We start from the raw sequence: 17670 nt of genomic DNA, 5'->3' as shown, positions 1-17670 counted from the left end.
AGAAATAAATAATAAAATAAGTATAAATAAAAAAGATAATAAATAACAAATAGTTTTTAAAAAGAAAGTGATCAAGGCCTTTTGAAGTTGTGACCTTGACTAATTAAAAAGCTACTTAAAGAATAACTAAGCAAACAGATGTGTTTTTAAAAAGCTAGAAGACACTGTCTACCTCTGTATTATCCTCAGGGTCTGGTATTATATATTTCTGTAGGAAGATTCTATATAAGATAATCATATAAAAGATTCTATATGAAGATAATCATGAGCATACTTATTTAAACTGTATATTATAGAACTAATTTTTCTCTTTTTTTAGTGTTAAGACACGGCCAGTGCGGATGCCTCCAGGATATCAAGCAGAGCTTGTTATTCAGTTGGTATGGGTGGATGGTGAGCCTCCCCAACAGATTACTAGTCTTGCTGTAAGCTCAGCATATGGAATGTAAGTAGTTAAACATTCTAATTTTTATTATTTAATATATTTGACATACTTAGATGTTTCTTTTAAAATACCTAAGTCCTAAAAATGGGAAGAAACCCTTACTTAGATTTTAACTTGATTGAAAATGGTATAAGAATAATAATAATGTAAATAAAACCTATGATTATTTGTTCTTGCTTGAAGTCAAACTTGTGATAATATTCCCACTTTTAATGTTAGGAGGTTGTTAAGATGTTAATACACATACTTTTTTTGTTGATTTTATATCCCTTTCCTCTTTGTGTTTCAACTTGGATACTTTCTTCTGACTTGTCTTTTAGAGTTCATGATTCTCTCTTCAACCATTTCTAATATTGTGCTATACCTACCCATGGAGTTCAGTTTCAGTTATTTTTCAGTTCTATGCCTTTCATTTGGCCCTTTTTAAAGCTTATTTTTATCTTCTTAAATTATTACTCTTGTCCTTCATTTCCTTGAACATGCTGAATATAGTTTCTTTAAATATGTGTTTGATAACTCCCTATGTGGTATCTAGTTTATTATTTGTCTTGGGTTTTGATCATATTATCTTCATGTATCCCAGATTTGCTTTCTGATTTTGTTTCTAATTTTTTCATGGAACATTATATGAATTTATATAACATAATATATAAATAAATAAGTAAATAAATAAATAAGTAGTATAAAGATGATTTCAGGTTCTAAGTGATATTGTTATCTTCCCAAAAAGTATTCACATTTCCTCTAACAGGCTAAACTAAGAGGAATTTGAAAGCTGAGAACAACATAATCCAGTCAGATATTCTTTGAAAGTTGGGTTGTATTCCCTTTAAAAGCTAATTTAATTATAATTAATCCTTATTTCTAGATTGTAGTCCTCCATAGAAGTTGTGCCAAATTATACTCCCACCAACAGTGTTTTAAGAATGCCTGATCTTCCACTACCTTCTTAACAATGGTGTATAACCAAACATTTTCTTAAGAAGTATATAAGTAGAATTTTCTCATATCTTAAGTGAATTTGAACATATTTTTCTATACTATTGACATTTCTTTTTATAGTCTTTGTCCATTTTTCTGCAGAGTTGTTGGTATTTCTCTTATAGGTTTGTGAAAACTATTTACAAAGTAGGAAAGCTAGCTTTCTATGTGATGTAACTTGCCAGTATTTTCCCTGCTTTTGTTTATGGGGATGTTTAGGATTTTTTTTCCATGCATAAATTTAAAAAAATTTTTTTAAATAACTCTATTTTTATGGCTCTGGATTTTGTGTAATACTTAGAAAAGCTTTCCTCCCTTTTTATATTCTTTTTTTTTTATTTTTTATTTTCAGCATAACAATATTCATATTCTCTTTTAATATATTTATCTTTTAAATATTTAAGTATTTCTTTTAACTAGCATTAATTTATGTATAAGGTATGAAATAGAGATTAAACTTTCTTTCCACATGATTAAGAGTTGTAGCCAACACTACTTCCTGAATACTTCATCTTTTTCCTCAAAATTTGGTACCTTTTATCAAATAATACATTTTTTAAAATACATTGGGCTCTACTTCTATACTTACCAGTCTTCCCCTAAGCTAAGTCTAATGGTGAATATACATAAGGGGCACTTGTTCTTAACTGAAAACTTGTTTGGTAAGAAAACTGACAGAAACAGCCCTTTAATGAATGGTGGAAAGGATGAAAGTGTGGGACAGTCAATAATCCCATTATTTGATACCGCAAGAATACATGTTTGCAAGAATATAGTACAAGTAGTTGTGGCCAATGACTGACCTCAAGCTATTTTCAGGGTTCTGTACTCAAAAGATTGGCCTATAAAGGCAAGGAATGATAAAATTAAGAGGCTAGGAAAGTATATCACCAGGTTCAGAAGCTGAAAGTTGTTTAGAATATATTAGAGAGCATATTTTCAACATAAAATAACTGGGAGTGACAGTTACTATAGAACCTCTCAAGAACAAATCTTACATGAGAAAGACAGCTTGGACACCTTTCTCATAGACAGTTTGGGCCACCAAAAAACTCCAGCTTAAGTGGCTACTTATATACATCCCAGCAAAATTTTAAGAAATAAATAATACCAATATTACATAAAATCATTCTGAGAATTGAGAAAGAAAATGTCATATTCATCTCTTTATGGGCCAGCATAGTCTGATTTCAAAATTTGAAGAGAATATTACTAAAAGTGCAACATTAATATAGGTGTAAAAATCCCAGCCAAAATATAAATAAATCTAGTAATAAAATAATTACATATTATAATCATATTTGGCTTATGCCAGGAATGCAAGGCTTTTTTAACATTTGAAATGAATTGATGCAATTCATCACATTAAAGGATAAAGGATAAAATAGAAAACCATATAAGTGAGCCATGAAATGCAAAAAGCAAAAACACTTGGTAAAATTTATAATCTATTGATGATTTTAAAAGAAAAATTAGCTGTAACAAGAAGGAAATTTTGTTAACGTGATACATGGCAGCAAATATCATTCATACCTCACAGTAAAATGTTGAAAGTTTTACCTCTGAGATAAAAACAGGACAAGGATAACTGCTATCACCACCTCTATTCACAGTGTACTGTAAATCTTAGCCAAACCAGTACAGAAAGGAAAATAAATCAAAGTTACATAGATTAGAAAGAGGAAATGGAAAAAAAATGATTATTTATGTAAATCATTTAAATACTTTACAGATAAATTATTAGAATTACTAATAATTTTAATAAGATTGCTGGGTATGAAGTCAATGTAAAAATAAATTACATTTCCATACACTGAAAAAAAAATAGAAACTAAAATTGTATAAAGATTCCACTTAAAATAAAAATAATAAAATACCTAGGACTATAACTAATAAACAATGATCAAGACCTCTACACAGAAAACTACAAAACTTAAGAGAAATTAAAGAAGCTAAATCATGGACTATAAAATTCAGTAATATCTCAAAGATATCGAGTTTTCACAAAATGATCTATAGATTTACCACAATGCCAATACAAACTTTAGCAGGTTTTTTCCCCTGGAAGTTTAAAACTAGTTCTAAAATTTAGAGAATTTCAAAGGACCACACTAGCTAAGACAGTACTAAGAAAAACAGAATTAGAAGATTGCTCTATTGGAAAACAAAATTAAATAAAGATAAATTAGTTATGACAGTGTTTTTATTGGCACAGGGGAGCTAGACAAAAAGACCAGTGAACAGAAGAAAGAGTGCAGAAAGAGATCCAGGAATTTAGCCAAATTGGTTCTGCAGAGCAATAGAGGAAATGACAGGTTTCCCCCCAATAAATACTACAAAGCCAGTTGAAAAATTATATAGAAAAACTGAAATTTGACTCTTCTTTCTGACTATACACAAAGATTCTAGGAGGTATTATAGGAGAATATGTCATTACACTTGTGTTAAGAAAATATTTCTTCAACAAACTCAAAAAGTATTAACCATAAATAAAAACATTAAGAACATTTTGAGGAACCTCCATGCTGTTTTCCAGAGTGGCTGCACCAGCTTGCATTCCCAACAGTGTAGGAGGGTTCTCCTTTCTCCGCATCCTCGCCAGCATCTGTCATTTCCTGACTTGTTGATTTTAGCCATTCTGACTGGTGTGAGGTGATATCTCATTGTGGTTTTGATTTGTATTTCCCTGATGCTTTCATGTGTCTGTTGGCCATCTGGATGTCTTCTTTGCAGAAATGTCTGTTCATGTCCTCTGCCCATTTCTTGATTGGATTATTTGTCCTTTGGATGTTGAGTTTGCTAAGTTCTTTATAGATTCTGGACACTAGTCCTTTATCTGATATGTCGTTTGCAAATATCTTCTCCCATTCTGTCAGTTGTCTTTTGATTTTGTTAACTGTTTCCTTTGCTGTGCAAAAGCTTTTGATCTTGATGAAATCCCAAGAGTTCATTTTTGCCCTTGCTTCCCTTGCCTTTGGCGTTGTTCCTAGGAAGATGTTGCTGCGGCAGAGGTCGAAGAGGTTGCTGCCTGTGTTCTCCTCAAGGATTTTGATGGATTCCTTTCGCACATTGAGGTCCTTCATCCATTTTGAGTCTATTTTTGTGTGTGGTGTAAGGAAATGGTCCAATTTCATTTTTCTGCATGTGGCTGTCCAATTTTCCCAGCACCATTTATTGAAGAGGCTGTCTTTTTTCCATTGGACATTCTTTCCTGCTTTGTCGAAGATTAGTTGACTGTAGAGTTGAGGGTCTATTTCTGGGCTCTCTATTCTGTTCCATTGATCTATGTGTCTGTTTTTGTGCCAGTATCATGCTGTCTTGATGATGACAGCTTTGTAATAGAGCTTGAAGTCCGGAATTGTATGCCACCAACGTTGGCTTTCTTTTTCAATATCCCTTTGGCTATTCGAGGTCTTTTCTGGTTCCATGTATATCTTAGAATTATTTGTTCCATTTATTTGAAAAAGATGGATGGTACTTTGATAGGAATTGCATTAAATGTGTAGATTGCTTTAGGTAGCATAGACATTTTCACAATATTTATTCTTCCAATCCAGGAGCATGGAACATTTTTCCATTTCTTTGTGTCTTCCTCAATTTCTTTCATGAGTACTTTATAGTTTTCTGAGTATAGATTCTGTGCCTCTTTGGTTAGGTTTATTCCTAGGTATCTTATGGTTTGGGATGCAATTGTAAATGGGATTGACTCCTTAATTTCTCTTTCTTCTGTCTTGCTGTTGGTGTAGAGATGTAACTGATTTCTGTGCATTGATTTTATATACTGACACTTTACTGAATTCTTGTATAAGTTCTAGCAGTTTTGGAGTGGAGTCTTTTGGGTTTTCCACATATAGTATCATATCATCTGCGAAGGGTGATAATTTACTTCTTCTTTGCCGATTTGGATGCCCTTAATTTCCTTTTGTTGTCTGATTGCTGAGGCTAGGAACTCTAGTACTATGTTGAATAGCAGTGGTGATAATGGACATCCCTGCCGTGTTCCTGACCTTAGCGGAAAAGCTTTCAGTTTTTCTCCATTGAGAATGATATTTGCGGTGGGTTTTTCATAGATGGCTTTGATGATATTGAGGTATGTGCCCTCTATCCCTACACTTTGAAGAGTTTTGATCAGGAAGGGATGTTGTACTTTGTCAAATGCTTTTTCAGCATCTATTGAGAGTATCATATGGTTCTTGTTCTTTCTTTTATTGATGTGTTGTATCACATTGACTGATTTGCGGATGTTGAACCAACCTTGCAGCCCTGGAATAAATCCCACTTGGTCGTGGTGAATAATCCTTTTAATGTACTGTTGAATCCTATTAGCTAGTATTTTGTTGAGTATTTTCGCATCTGTGTTCATCAAGGATATTGGTCTATAGCTCTCTTTTTTGATGGGATCCTTGTCTAGTTTTGGGATCAAGGTGATGATGGCCTCATAAAATGAGTTTGGAAGTTTTCCTTCCATTTCTATTTTTTGGAACAGTTTCAGGAGAATAGGAATTAGTTCTTCTTTAAATGTTTGGTAGAATTCCCCCGGGAAGCCGTCTGGCCCTGGGCTTTTGTTTGTTTGGAGATTTTTAATGACTGTTTCAATCTCGTTACTGGTTAAGTGTGCTGGAGAGACAGTATCTGTAGCAACTTTCTTTAGGAATAGATGCACTTTTTCATATTCCTCTACCTAACTAGCCTGGTACAGGTAGACACCATTTCTGATACTCTCCGTCTACCTTGTTAACATTACTCATCCCACCCTGGTGTTTCCCTATGGGCCTATCCACCAGGGCAGCTGCAGCAGTCATGTCCAGAACTTGCAGTCAAACACAAGAGAAGCTAGTCCTGCCCCCATGACCACCCACAAAATTCACAGAAGCTTTAGACAGGCCTCTCAGCCAGGTGTGTCAAGGGTCAGCCCACATACCAGTAGACCTGTAGCAGCTGCAGCCCAGCCACAACAGAATGAAATACAGAACCCACATAGGAGATACCCCAGAGCACCTGGTTCTGGTGAACAGCTGGACTTGTACTTCTGGGCCACACAGGAAATCTACCTAAGGCTACTCCTTCACAACGGGGAGATACAGCTGATCTACCTAATATGTAGAAACAAACACAGAAAGTCAAGCAGGATGAGGAGAGAGAGGAATATATTCCAAATGAAAGAATAGACAACCTCCAGAGAAAGAGCTAAATGAAACTGAGATAAGGAATCTACCTAATAAAAAGTTCAAAATTATGGTCATAAAGATGCTAACCAAACTTGAGGAAAGAATAGATGAACACAGTGAGGCCTCAACAGACAGACAGAAAATATAAAGGAGAGCCAATCAGTACTGAAGGATATAATAACTGAAATGAAAAATACACTCAAGGGAATCAACAGTAGCTAAGATGCTGCAGAAGTCCAAGTGATCTAGAAAACAGGGTATTGGAAATCACCCAAGCTGAACTTCAAAAAGAAAAAAGAAATTTAAATTGAGAATAATATAAGAGATCTCTGTGACTTCAAGGGTACTAACATTCATATTATAAGAGCTACCGAAGAAGAATGAGAGGAAGGGGCAAAAAATTTAATTGAAGAAATAGCTGAAAACCTCCCTAACCTGAGGAAGGAAACAGATATTCATGTCTAAATCTCACAGAGAACTCCAAAAAAGAAGAACCCAAAGAGGCCTACAATAAGACATATAATAATAAATGTCAAAATTAGAGATAAAAAGAGGGTTTTGTTTGTTTGTTGTTTAGGCACAGTTAATTGGGTACATTTATTAACATTATCTTAGGGTTTGCAGGGTGGAAAATAGTTTCTATTTCAAGGTGAACCGCACCAATTATTAGCAAATTCCTATGGAGCTTTTTTTTTTATTTTTTTATTAATTTATTTATTTTCAGCATAACCGTATTCATTATTTTTTCACCACACCCAGTGCTCCATGCAATCCATGCCCTCTATAATACTCACCACCTGGTACCCCAACCCCCCCCCCACCATTTCAAATCCCTCAGATTGTTTTTCAGAGTCCGTAGTCTCTCATGGTTCACCTCCCCTTCCAATTTCCCCGAACTCCCTTCTCCTCTTTAACTCCCCATGTCCTCCATACTATTTGTTATGTTCCACAAATAAGTGAAACCATATGATAATTGACTCTCTCTGCTTGACTTATTTCACTCAGCATAATCTCTTCCAGTCCCGTCCATGTTGCTACAAAAGTTGGGTATTCATCCTTTCTGATGGAGGCATAATACTCTATGGAGCTTTTTTTTTTAAAAAATGTTCAATTAGCCAGCATATAGTACATCATTAGTTTTTTATGTAGTGTTCAAAAGCAGCAAAAGAAAAGTAACTAGTTATGGACAAAGGAACCCCCATAAGGTTCCAGAAGATAGTGGCATGACATATTCAATGAGTGGAAAGGAAAAATACATACAACCAAGAATACCCTATCCAGCAGTTTTCATTCAGAATTGAAGGAGAAGAATTCATCACCACTGACCTGGCCATATAAGAAAAGTTAAGGGGACTTCTTTAAGAAAAGAAATGGCCATAACTAGAAGTAAAAAACTATAAAAGATAAAACCTCACAGGTAAAAGCAAAGATACAGTAAAGGTAGTAGATCAACCACTTACAAAGCTAGCATAATGGTTAAAAGACAAAAAAACAATTGTATCTTTAATAATTACTTAAGGGATACACAAAATAAGAAAATACAAAATATGACATATACTTAAAATGTGGAGAGGTGGAATACAAATATAAATCTAATTGTTTCACATCATTTATCAAAAAGGATATCTTTCTTCTGAATTGTCATGGCACTTTTGTCAAATATCAGATGACCATTTATGGCCACTCCTCTGTTTCATTAAAATTTATTTTTTATCTTTATTTCAATACCAGACTGTTTTATTCCTATAGCTCTAGAGTAGGTTTTCCTCTCCCTTCGCAAATAACTGCAATATATATTTTTTAAGATTTTATTTATTTATCTGAGAGAGAGAAAGAAGAAACAAACAGGGCAGGGAGGAGCAGAGGAAGAGGGAAAAACAGATTCCCTAATGAGCAGGGAGCCTGACACAGGGCTAAATCCCAGGACCCCAAGATCATGACCTAAGCCAAAAGCAGACGCTTAACTGACTGAGCAACCCAGGTACCCCTATTTATTAAGTATTTTTAATATCCTTGTTTGCTACTTTTGTCATATGTTTCATTTCTGTCGATTTTTTTTCCCTCTGGTTACCAGTCATGTTTTCTTAATTTTATATATGTCTGCTACTTATTATATAGAGGACATTGTGAATTTTACATTATGGTGGTATTTTGTTGATTCTTTTTAATAGTGTTGGAGATTTTTCTGGAAGGCAGTTATGTTATTTAGAATCATGCTTCTAAGCTTTTTTTAGGATGGGGTTCAGAAAAGCCTTTAGTTCATGGCTAATTTGTCCCCACTACTAAAGTGATACTACTTATATCTGGGGGTTTTTTTTAATGTATTATAAGATCTCAGCAGTTTGGCTGGTAGTAACATGAAATATTTTCAGCCTTGTGTAAGCTTTGGGAATTGTTCAGCTTTATCTCTTTGGTGATTCTTTCCTGAGCCTGGGGTAGTTACTTTACATGGATACTCGAGAGAACCATTCTATAAATTTCTCTGGTGTATTCTATGCAGCTCTCATTTCTCTATATTTTAAATTCTGGCTGCTTTCACATTATCAGACTCTGATCTCTTTCTCCTCAATTCAACATGACCACTGATGTTTCATTTTCCTGTGCTCTAGCCTGGGAAATCTCTCCATTCACTAAGTTAGGAAAATTAATCTAAATTAAAATACCTAGGTGGCATAGTTGGTTAAGTGACCAGCTCTTGGTTTCAGCTTAGGGCATGACCTCAGCTCTGCACCAAGCATGGAATCTTCTTATGATCTCTCTTCCTTCCCCTCTGTCCCTCCTACTTGTGTTCTCTCTGTCTCAAATAAATAAATAATTCTTCAAAATGCCTGCTTAGTGGAGCTGTTTTAATTTCTCAGAAGAAATTAATCAAATTGTGTTTGTCTTTTAATAAGTAGGACAAATAAAGAATAGAGGGTAAGAAAATTTTAATTTTTTTGTGAATGAAAATTTTATCTGTTTATATCTACTGTGGTATCAAAACCTTAGATATAAAAAGTTAATTTTATGTAACATTTTGCATTAAATACATACTCTCTGTTTAAGAAGAGACATAATTTTGATCTTAACAATTCTAATTTTATTTTAAAAAGGCTCTAATTACATACCTAACGATCTATAGCTATTAAAGTGTGCCATTTCTTGATGTATTTCCCCATTGCATAGCAAAAAGATTTTATATGATTCTACTATAAAAATATAAGGCCAAGTTTAAGAGCAGATTGGGAAATCACTACTTAACTAATAAAACTGATGATAAACTATGACTGCAGTGGTCATGGCTACTATACAAGATTACCCTATCCTATGTAAAGGCATGATATCCTTCCTGACATTATACCAACCATGATCTAACCTCCCCAACCCTAAGGCATTACTCTCTAATTATCTTATTTTTATACAAAGATAAAAATAATAATGATTGCTGTGATACATTCTAGTTGCATTTTTTTTTTTCTCTCAGAGTTGCGTTTGGGAACTGCAATGGGTTGGCTGTGGTAGATTTTATACAGAAGACAGTACTGTTAAGCATGGGGACCATTGACCTATATAAATCAAGTGACCTATACCAACGTCAACCACGGTCTCCTCGAAAAAACAAGCAGTTCATTGCAGGTAGGAGATAAAACAAAATGGTTATGAACTTGATTAGTTCATCTGTTTTTTTACCGTTAGATTTCTTATCTTTTTTCCTATGATACTATTCAAATGCATGGCAACATAAATTCAACACAATTTATAATATGTAAGTAAATTTGGGCAGAAATATAGTGAGAATATTTGAAAGGGTAAAGGAAGTGTTTAAACTTCAATTTGTTGTCAAGTTAGGAAGCATCTCAAGTTTCTTAGGTTGAATTCTTAAGAAATAAGAGAAAATAAGCTATTAAATATAAAAATGTTATGAAAATCGGGTTCTGTAGTTGAAAATTTTGTTTGCAATGCTTGTATTTAACAGGATAATTTTCTCTGAATATAACTGGACTCTTTAAAAATATAATTTTAAGTATTCACTATTTTTAAATTTTTAAACTCTATATTTTAGCTGTCACCTTTCCTTGTAGGATGGTGATTTTCTTGGAGGCATTTTCACAAATGCAGTAAACATTATTAATTAACATTTTAAAATGCTATGAAAGGTAACAGTTTGCTTGACAGGATCAATAAATTTGTTTAACTATAAAAGAAAAACAAGGTTAATTAAGATATAAACAGAAATATTTTCTATATAATGTCAAATTTTGATATGCTAAATTATCCAAAGTTAACTGAAATTTCATTATTTATACAAATAGTTGACTTTGTAAACAGACAAAATTTTGTATATTTTCTGTCCACTGACATACTATAGTTAATAAAAAATTAGTTGAGCCCAAAGATTTGCAGATGGAAATACTTCTAGAGTATTGTGTTTCATTCTATTAGATTTTTTTAATCAGTTGATTTTAAAAACTCAGTTGATTATTAAAGCCTTTATTAAATATACTAATGTAAAAAATGTTTTAAACTAGAAACATAACATGATAGTAGCTGTTATTTTCTAAATATCAAATGTGCCAAACTTAATATTGGAATGTTATAATACAATTCCTTTTTGACTAATGAAAAATTAACTTGACATACTGAAATTCTCCCTTTTTGTTAATTTTTTTTTTTTAAATAAACATCAACTCTTTTCACATTGCTAAATTTAGACCCTTTTCAGGAGCACAAAATTTCTCCTTCAGAAATTGGAGTCTCTGTTTTTTATTAGGGATCTCAGCTTTTAGCAATATTTTGGGAATACTAGAAAGTTCAAATTCTATAGGTTCTGCCTCTACTATTTCTGACTTTTGAAAAGAAGGCAGAATAAGAGAAATTGCGCATGCACATACCATCCATTGACTGGGAAAGAGAACATTTGATTTTTTTAAAGTTTATGGACTCTAGGATAGGAAGATATTAGGGGATAGGAGGCAACATTTGTATGTTGAAAGCAAAAACTGAATTAAAAAAGCTGTGGATCCTATGACAGCATCCAAGTTACTTACTGGATATACACAATGGGATGACAAGGTATATATTGTGACAAGCATCATAAAACTATTACTTAATTTAAACTTATTAAGACTTAATTATGATTAGAGCTTAGAATTTTGATGACTTTAAAATCAGGAAAAAAAGATAAAATCATAAATTTTGTTCATATTTAGTGTATAAAATCACTACAATGAGTACTCACTTTATGTTATAAAAATAAAATATGACATCTATTTTTACAGGATATTTGATTAAATAAAATTATTACAACACTCTCATCATTCATCTGTCACCTCTTTCTAACTGATTTATTTTTTAATATCTCTTTTCTAATTTGATTACCTAAACTTGCTGCAATTTCTTCATCTTGGCTGTTCTAGATTCTGGTATGATATCACTTCCTTTCACTTTAGACTATTTTTCTCTCTTTCCTCTGCCTGCTGCTGATGCTGATGTTCTGGCATGTTCCAAAGACAACTTTTGCATGCGTGGCCTGTCTAACCTTTATCCTGATTTAACGAAACGGATCCGTACTTCTTATCAGAGTAAGTTCTATAAAGGTTAGGCAAACAGCTTTTTAAGTCTTAATGCCTGGTTAAACCCATACATCTGTGCTTAGTAATGTGTTTTTAAAAACACATTCAGCATGCATGCAAATTTTTGTTTTGTTATGGAAGTGCAACCTGATAATTTTAACAAGTATGTAAATACTTCAAATAGCTAATGTCATATATCCATTTATTCACACCCTTTACTCCAGTGTTTATTTCAAACCATGCAGACCACATTCTCTTAGTTCAAGAGTCCCTGTCTTTTGTTTTGAGGAGGAAGAGCCATGGTGTCCTTATAAGCAGTAAGCTTGACATTCCAGTATCAATAACAATTGATTGCTTTCTTGTTTTGGAAAACTTGTGCCTCTGGCCATTTTATAAAAGTGTTCTAACAAGGGCCACAATGTTTTCTTCTTCTAAGGAATTAGATTTCTTAGAATTAGCTAAGTATTCCAAATTTTGATGCTTTTTATTAAAATAGAATACACAAACACACATTTCTATAGTGACTTTAGGTACTAAACACTATAAAGTTGGGGAATTAAAGTCACAAACTAAAAAGTCAATAGTATTAACATTTTTCATGGTAGAAAATGCAAATTTGAAGATGATGAAGTAAGTAATTCTATAAACTAGTGCGGAAAGAATGGAGAATGAAGGTGTGACTATAGGTACAGATAATACTAATGATATTAGGGGCAAACATTCATTGATGAGAAGAGATTTACAATATACTGATCAATGTTATGTTTTAAAAAAGCAGGTTGCTTAATAATGTATACGATGGCTTCATATTTGTACAAATATATATATGTGTACACACATACACACACATATACATATTATTTGTATCTTGAATTTCTTCAGACTTCAACTCACCAGTTTGTAGATGATTAATGGGATCACATCACTTATAATAAACTAAAACATTATCTTCCTGTAGCTAAAGATAAACCCTGTAAAATCCTTAACATATTTCTGGGAATGCCCATAGGGTGCCTTATATTTCATCATCAGTATCCTCTCATTTTCTAGTCTAGCAGAAAACCCTCTTTTGGGATGCTTTTCACTGTCTTTGCTCCTTTGGATTTGTGATAGAACACTGATATCTACGTTGACTTCTGCTTCTTCTAAAACAGAACCTGTTAGGTATTATAATATTTTTTGACACCTGAAAATTACATGAAATTTCAGTTTCCATAAATAAAACTTTATTGGAGCACAGCCACACTGATATTTTACGTACTACCTATGGCTACATCCACACTACAATGGCAGAGTTGAACAGAAATCATATGACCCATGATACTCAAAATTCTTACTAATTTCTCTTTACATAAAAAATTAGTTGACTTCTACCCTAATTCTGTTCTTTCAAACCCATTTCCCGCCATATAAAAAGTTTCAGCCAAAACTTTTCCTGTACAGATTCTCCAAGTGGTTTAACATGCATACTCGAGCTTCTGAATCCCACTTTAGCCTTCTCAAGGTTAGATGCTCCCAACATTGTGTGTGTGTGTGTGTGTGTGTGTGTGTGTGTGTGTGTGTGTTTGTGTGTTTGAGATAGAGAATCCATCTATACAAATAGAAAAAGTTTCCGAATAGGAGATTGTGGATTTTACAAAGTTCTTCTTTTATATTTTATGTATTTTCTGATATTTCTGTAATAAACATGTAATGCTTTTATAGTAAGAAGAGAAATTGTATACTGAGGACAAGAAGCAGGAGTAGGCTTTTAATCAGAATTTTACAGTATCAACCATGATATAATGGTTAAAGAAATTCTGAGACAGGCTCACTTACTTCTAACCCTTCAATAATTCTTATACTGCCTTCGGATTTAAAAAGCTGTTTTTGAACATTCGGGGTACTCTAAAATATAATTCCTACCTACATTTTCAAATGAATTTCCTATTACTCTTCCATAAAAACACTCCCCTTAAGCCAATATCTGGATCTTGCTACTCTTATAATTTATTCATATCATCATTTCCTCTCTGGAAATGCCCTGCTCAAATTTTACTTCCTATTGTAAACATTTCCTGCTGCCATCAGAGCCCTGCTGTGCCAGTTCCTTTATTTAAATTCCTATAATGTATAAGCTTGTATGTGGACGTATGTGAACCAGTTAGAGCTTAGCATAAATTCATTTGTATGTTTAGTTATTTTTATGCATATGCTCTACCTTTCCAAATGCATGGCAAGAACCTGAAGAGTAGATTTCAAATTCTTTATACCCTCTACACCTGGCACAAATATGTGCTCAGTAACTAAATTATGGCTAGGACAGAGCTCTTAGCTGGCTCTTTTTGCTCATATGAATAGCCAGAGGATTTTTCAGATTTGACAAGTGAGAGCAGAAATAGCTTCTGTAGTTACTGGGTTCACTGGAATTCTGCAAAACAGATCATAATTTCTTCTAAGCAAAGATCTGAAATGTTAAGACAGAAGTAAAATCAAGTTCTTAGATGACCATTAAAAGATCCTCTTTGTCTCTACCAGTGAGCTCCCTAGGAGTTCAGACAAGCCATGAGATTTGAAATCAAATTTCTTTTAAGTCTTCTCTTGATAATCAGGATCCTATATTTTGATAAGGGACTGATTAATGACTTAATGGTATATCTTAGAATATGTCTTAAAAATTAATTTTATGAAAATTTTCTTTTATTTAATCATATAACCTGATTACATCTTTATAGTTCCTTTTTATTATAATAGAGACTATTTGGCCAGTTTCATGAATTGTTTCCTAATTTTCAGGAAAGCATATCTGCATTATCCCTATTTGGGGAAACTTAACCCACTTCCTTTGAGTGTCTATTCTATTCTAGGGTTGTGCTCAGCAATTTGACTCAGTGTTTTGTTACTTAATGGTCTTTGTAACCCTTTAAGGCATAGATATATCTGTAGATTCCTCTACAGATTACAAAAATGAAGTCAAAAGATATTAATTTCCCAAAGTTACAATTAGTGGAAACTAACTTACACTTATCTGGTGCAAAACAGACTTCATATGCTTTCCTTTGTATTATTCAATGTCTCTAAGTATCTGAAAGTTTCAGGTCATTGGAAATTAATTGCATTATACTATAATCAGGACCCACTTTTTTCTGGTTTTTATCCACAGTCAATAAAATAATATATTCAAAAATGAAATAATTCAAATTTATTTCTCAAAATTGAGGAGACTGGACAAGGTGATCTCTGAAATCTGGCTTTTATATTTTGTTATATCAGTTTTGCTCTCAAAGTGATCCACATTCTATTTTGAATTTTATACTTTTCATTTCTGGAGAAACACCTCAATTTCAGTCTTGTCCTGGGCTCTTTCACTGATCATTTTGTATTGTAGTTTAGGTTCCAAGTAACTCTCCCCACCAAAACCTTATTCCATCTGCAAATCTTTCACATCATAGAATAATAAAAATCTATGGCTCAAAGGAAGCCTCTGTATTTGACAGACTATGATTGTGAAGCCAGTGAAATGATTTGGAAAGAGCAACAGGCATAGGGTCAGAAGGTTTATACCAAGTTCTACTTTTTCTAATAAACTTCTCATTACATCTGAAATCTCTGGCAAGTCACTTAACTTCTCTGAGTTTCTTTTTTCTCCTATATAAAGTAAAAATTCATAGTCCCTACCTCCCTTAGAGACTTATGGAATTTTTCTTGGTTAATTTTTTAAAAAACATTTCTATAAATAATAAGACATTATTATTATTATAAAAGACAAAACGAAGCCACAAAGAGATTACATAACTTTTCTAGAATCACAACCAGTCTATGGTAAGACTCATACCAGTCAACTGCCTCATAGTCTAGTGTTTTTCCTACTTGTGAAAATGACAAAAATTTTGCTAGTTAGAGAATAGTAGTATCCTGTTTGAACAAAAAGGAATTTTTTAAAGTGGGCTTATTGTAGAATATTGCCAGACAAACTTGTTTGCACATCAATTCCTAGTTATGTAATAGGAGACGCTTTAGAAAATCTCAAATCTTTCTATAGATATTTTCCTGCTTTCACTGCATGGTTTTTTTTCAGAGTGTAGGAAATGGTAATAGATGCTGGAAACACAAATAGAAGCATAAATGAAAATTTAAAGAAAAGGGGCACCTGGGTGGCTCAGTGGGTTAAAGCCTCTGCCTTCGGCTCAGGTCATGATCCCAGGGTCCTGGGATGGAGCCCCACATCGGGCTCTCTGCTCAACAGGAAGCCTGCTTCCCCCTCCCTCCCTCTCTGCCTGCCTCTCTGCCTACTTGTGATCTCTGTCTGTCAAATAAGTAAATAAAATCTTTAAAAAAAAAAAGCAAAAATTTTAAAGAAAAGAATAAAGAACTAGCAAAAAGAGGCAAATAAATATTAGAAAAAAAAAAGAATTGGAAAACATCAAAAATGGAGGAGTAAAATGAAGAATAAGAAAAGAAGGAATGCCCCAAGGAACAAAAATGAACAAAAATTATGGTAAATAATAAATGGGAAAAGTTCATTCATTCAAAAAAATATTAAGCATCTTCTGTGTCATACATTTTTCTAGGCACTAGATATATAGTGATGAGTGAAATAATTATGTTCTCTTTCCTCAATTTATACTAGAAAACATATAAAGAATCCATAGATGTATTGTTACAGTTGAAAAAAAGATATCAAGGCTGTCAGGGAGAAAAATGAGATAAGGGGGAAAAGGTGAACCTATTTTTGAGAGTGTTATGACAGAAGGGCCTATCTGAGAGGAAACATTTTTTAAGAAGAAAATAGACAATGTTTTAGACTTACTCTTCAGAGAGAAGAAAACAAAAACAGGTCCACTTAATATCTAGCCTGAAATAAATAAACAAAATAGACATAATAAATGAAACTATGTTTTTTTAAGACACAGAACATCAAGCAATGAAATACAGTAATCTCTGACAAATGGGAACCCTAAAACCACATGCTTACTGCCCCCAAGAATTTCTAGACTGCAGCAAAGGAAGAGGGGAAACCTAGGAGGAAATCTGTTGACTACTGGAGTTGAAGAGATGGAGATGAGAAACCAGGGAAATGAAAGCAGCTAGAGTTTACAAAGAGGAATCCAGAAATCTACAGAGTTTCCTCCCCAACAAAGTACTGATCAGCACATAATTATAATGAACTAACCAGGGAAAGAGCCATCTGAAGGATTAAAGGAAACAGTGCCCAGCACCCTAAGGAAATAGTGCCTATTCCTTATAGCCAGACTAGGAAAAACTAATTCACATCCACTTCTGGCTAACATTGTACTGGAAATTCTAGCCAGTGTACCCAGACAAGGAAAAAAAGTTATCTGATTGGAAAAAAACTTAAATCATCTTTTTTCATAGATGACATTATCATCTATAAAGAAAATTTAAAAAAATCTACAGAAAACTTCTAAAATTAATAAATGAGTTTAACAAAGTGCAGGATATATGGTCAATGTACAAGAATCATTTTATTTCTACATACCCACAACAACCTGAAATTGAAATTTGAAAATATCATTTATAATGG

At 33.1% G+C, this 17670-nt stretch overlaps 1 protein-coding gene across 1 annotated transcript in view; it reads left to right on the top strand.

Annotated features, from left to right (window-relative positions):
• STXBP5L (syntaxin binding protein 5L) overlaps window positions 1–17670 on the top strand; it is a 449308-nt gene that overhangs the window by 337722 nt on the left and 93916 nt on the right. Inside the window, exons 18-20 of the mRNA XM_059388354.1 lie at window positions 320–445; window positions 10058–10209; window positions 12084–12155. Coding sequence (XP_059244337.1) covers window positions 320–445; window positions 10058–10209; window positions 12084–12155 — 350 coding nt within the window. The remainder of the gene's footprint in view (window positions 1–319; window positions 446–10057; window positions 10210–12083; window positions 12156–17670) is intronic.

This window comes from Mustela nigripes, chromosome 2, assembly GCF_022355385.1.
Source record: "Mustela nigripes isolate SB6536 chromosome 2, MUSNIG.SB6536, whole genome shotgun sequence".
NCBI lineage: Eukaryota > Metazoa > Chordata > Mammalia > Carnivora > Mustelidae > Mustela > Mustela nigripes.
This window is presented reverse-complemented; position numbering and strand designations above follow the sequence as displayed.